The following is a 2,016-nucleotide window of genomic DNA, read 5'->3' as shown; positions in this document are numbered from 1 at the left end:
ATTTATATATATTTTTTAATCTAACTTTTTTTTTTCTTATCTAATATTTTTTTCCCCTCAATATGAAATGAATTTATCTCATAATTATTTAATAAAATAAAAACAAAAGGGAATGATTTACCTGAAAAGGTGCTATAATCTCGTGATAATCTGGTCCGGAATATGGTGGATAAAGTTGGGCGATACACATAACTGCCTCGTTGCAAAATTTTAGGCCCATTACTTCCTCGTCTTCTCTTCCATAACGAAACGTCAGCGTTATTTGTCCATAAACCTGAAAAAAAAAAAGAAAAAGAAATGTTATTAGAGGGTTTTACAACAAAACGATTTTTATCTGCACTAATATAATTTACACTGGGATAAAAATGTGTATATATATATATATATATATTATATTTAAATAGAAAAAAATTAATAATTAACTTATTCTCTAATTACAATTGTGAAATATTTTTCTTAAGGGTTATAAATAATATAATTCTGAACGCGCGTACTCTAATTATATTAATAACAATTAAACTTTATTCCGTAGAACTTTTAATTAAATTTACTCAGGAAAAAAAATTGAATGTTTAATTATTAATATTTAAATTAACTTCATTTTTTTTTAATGATAAAACTTAACACACACCATTGAAAATGACTGTAACAATTTGTTTTGATAATTATTTAATAAGAAATTTGTTTCGTTGAGTTAGTTGATTCGACAAACGAATAGGTGGTTAATTAATGATCGAAGAATGTTACCAACAGTGAAGGTTGGTTATTTTGTACAACGTTGAATTCAAAATGACCCATTTGCAAACAGAATTCTGAACGTTTTCGCACCTTACGTTAGAGACTTCAAAGGGGTGTCATTTATCATAAATGAAATACGTACGCTCTCTCTCTCTCTCTCTCTCTCTCTCTCTCTCTCTCTCTCACACACGCATACACATTTACACACGCATAGGTAGACATGTGTACGTGTGACTTCTGTTTAAATTTGAATGAAGAATTAACAAGTTTCGGGCAAAGGGTTAATTATTAACTTTGATATTATAAAAATTAATTTATAAAAAATAATCTAAATTTGTTCAAAATTGATAAACAAATAACATTGTTTTCCAATATTTTTTTTTTCTAAAATATCATTTAATAAATTAATATAAAATAATATTAATAAGAAATATAATATATAGGAAAAGAAAAAAAAAATAATTTCAAACAACTTACCCTCTTTTCTTGAAGATATTCTGGATCGACCAATAGAACGCCTTGTAACTTATCTATTTTTGCTTCACTGACGACGAGGTCTCTGTTTGCAAGGTAAACTGTTATTTTACCGTTTTGCGAACTTTTCTTGTAAACCCTAAAAAAAAAAATAAATAAATAAATAAATAAAAATAAAAATAAAAGGGAGGAAAAAGAAGAAATTACGAAAATAATACAATGAGCATATAAATCGTAGATTAATTTTAAGAATTAATATCATTCTATTCTAATTCAATCTCTCTCACACACACGCACACAGAGAGTTCGTTTTTTTTTCCGAATTGTTTAAAAAAAAGAAAAGAAAAGGAAAAAAAAAAGGAAACAAGGTTCGCAATTAGACTCGTTTGTTGAATCCTGAGAATTTACGAGAGACGACATGTTCCACTTTTGATTTCTTTTTATTTTAACGCAGTCAAAGCTTTTTAACGAAGCTTTTTTTTTTTTTCTTTTTTTTTTTGGAAAAATATAAATACAAAAAGGTGTATTCGGAGAAGATTTTCCATTTTTTTTTTTTTTTTTTATTCAAGTAATTTTTATTTTGTAAAGGATAAAAAGATTAAACGAAAAACTTCTTACGTTTCGATGTCAAGCAGATTAGTATTCGTTATTCGAGTGATTTATATATTTCATTTGCAAACGTTTTTCTTTTACATATTTTTTTTTTTTTTGTTCTTTGTTTCCTTTTTTTCTCTCTCACTCTCTCTCTCTCCCCCGTATATAATCTTTATCTCTAGGAACATGGGATTTCTTTTTTTTTGTTTT

General features: G+C 26.2%; 1 protein-coding gene across 1 annotated transcript in view; it reads right to left on the bottom strand.

Annotated features, from left to right (window-relative positions):
* Positions 1–2,016, bottom strand: part of LOC106786207 (phosrestin-2-like) — a 20,077-nt gene that overhangs the window by 15,892 nt on the left and 2,169 nt on the right. The window contains exons 2-3 of the mRNA XM_014747347.1: positions 1,216–1,351; positions 122–274 (exon numbers count right to left, since the gene is read on the bottom strand). Of these exons, the coding sequence (XP_014602833.1) occupies positions 122–220 (99 nt within the window). The 5' untranslated portion in view covers positions 221–274; positions 1,216–1,351. The remainder of the gene's footprint in view (positions 1–121; positions 275–1,215; positions 1,352–2,016) is intronic.

This window comes from Polistes canadensis, unplaced genomic scaffold, assembly GCF_001313835.1.
Source record: "Polistes canadensis isolate GaletaPanama2010 unplaced genomic scaffold, ASM131383v1 scaffold_67, whole genome shotgun sequence".
In the NCBI taxonomy this organism is placed as follows: domain Eukaryota; kingdom Metazoa; phylum Arthropoda; class Insecta; order Hymenoptera; family Vespidae; genus Polistes; species Polistes canadensis.
Note: the sequence above shows the minus strand (reverse complement) of the source record. Positions and strands in the feature narration are given on the sequence as shown.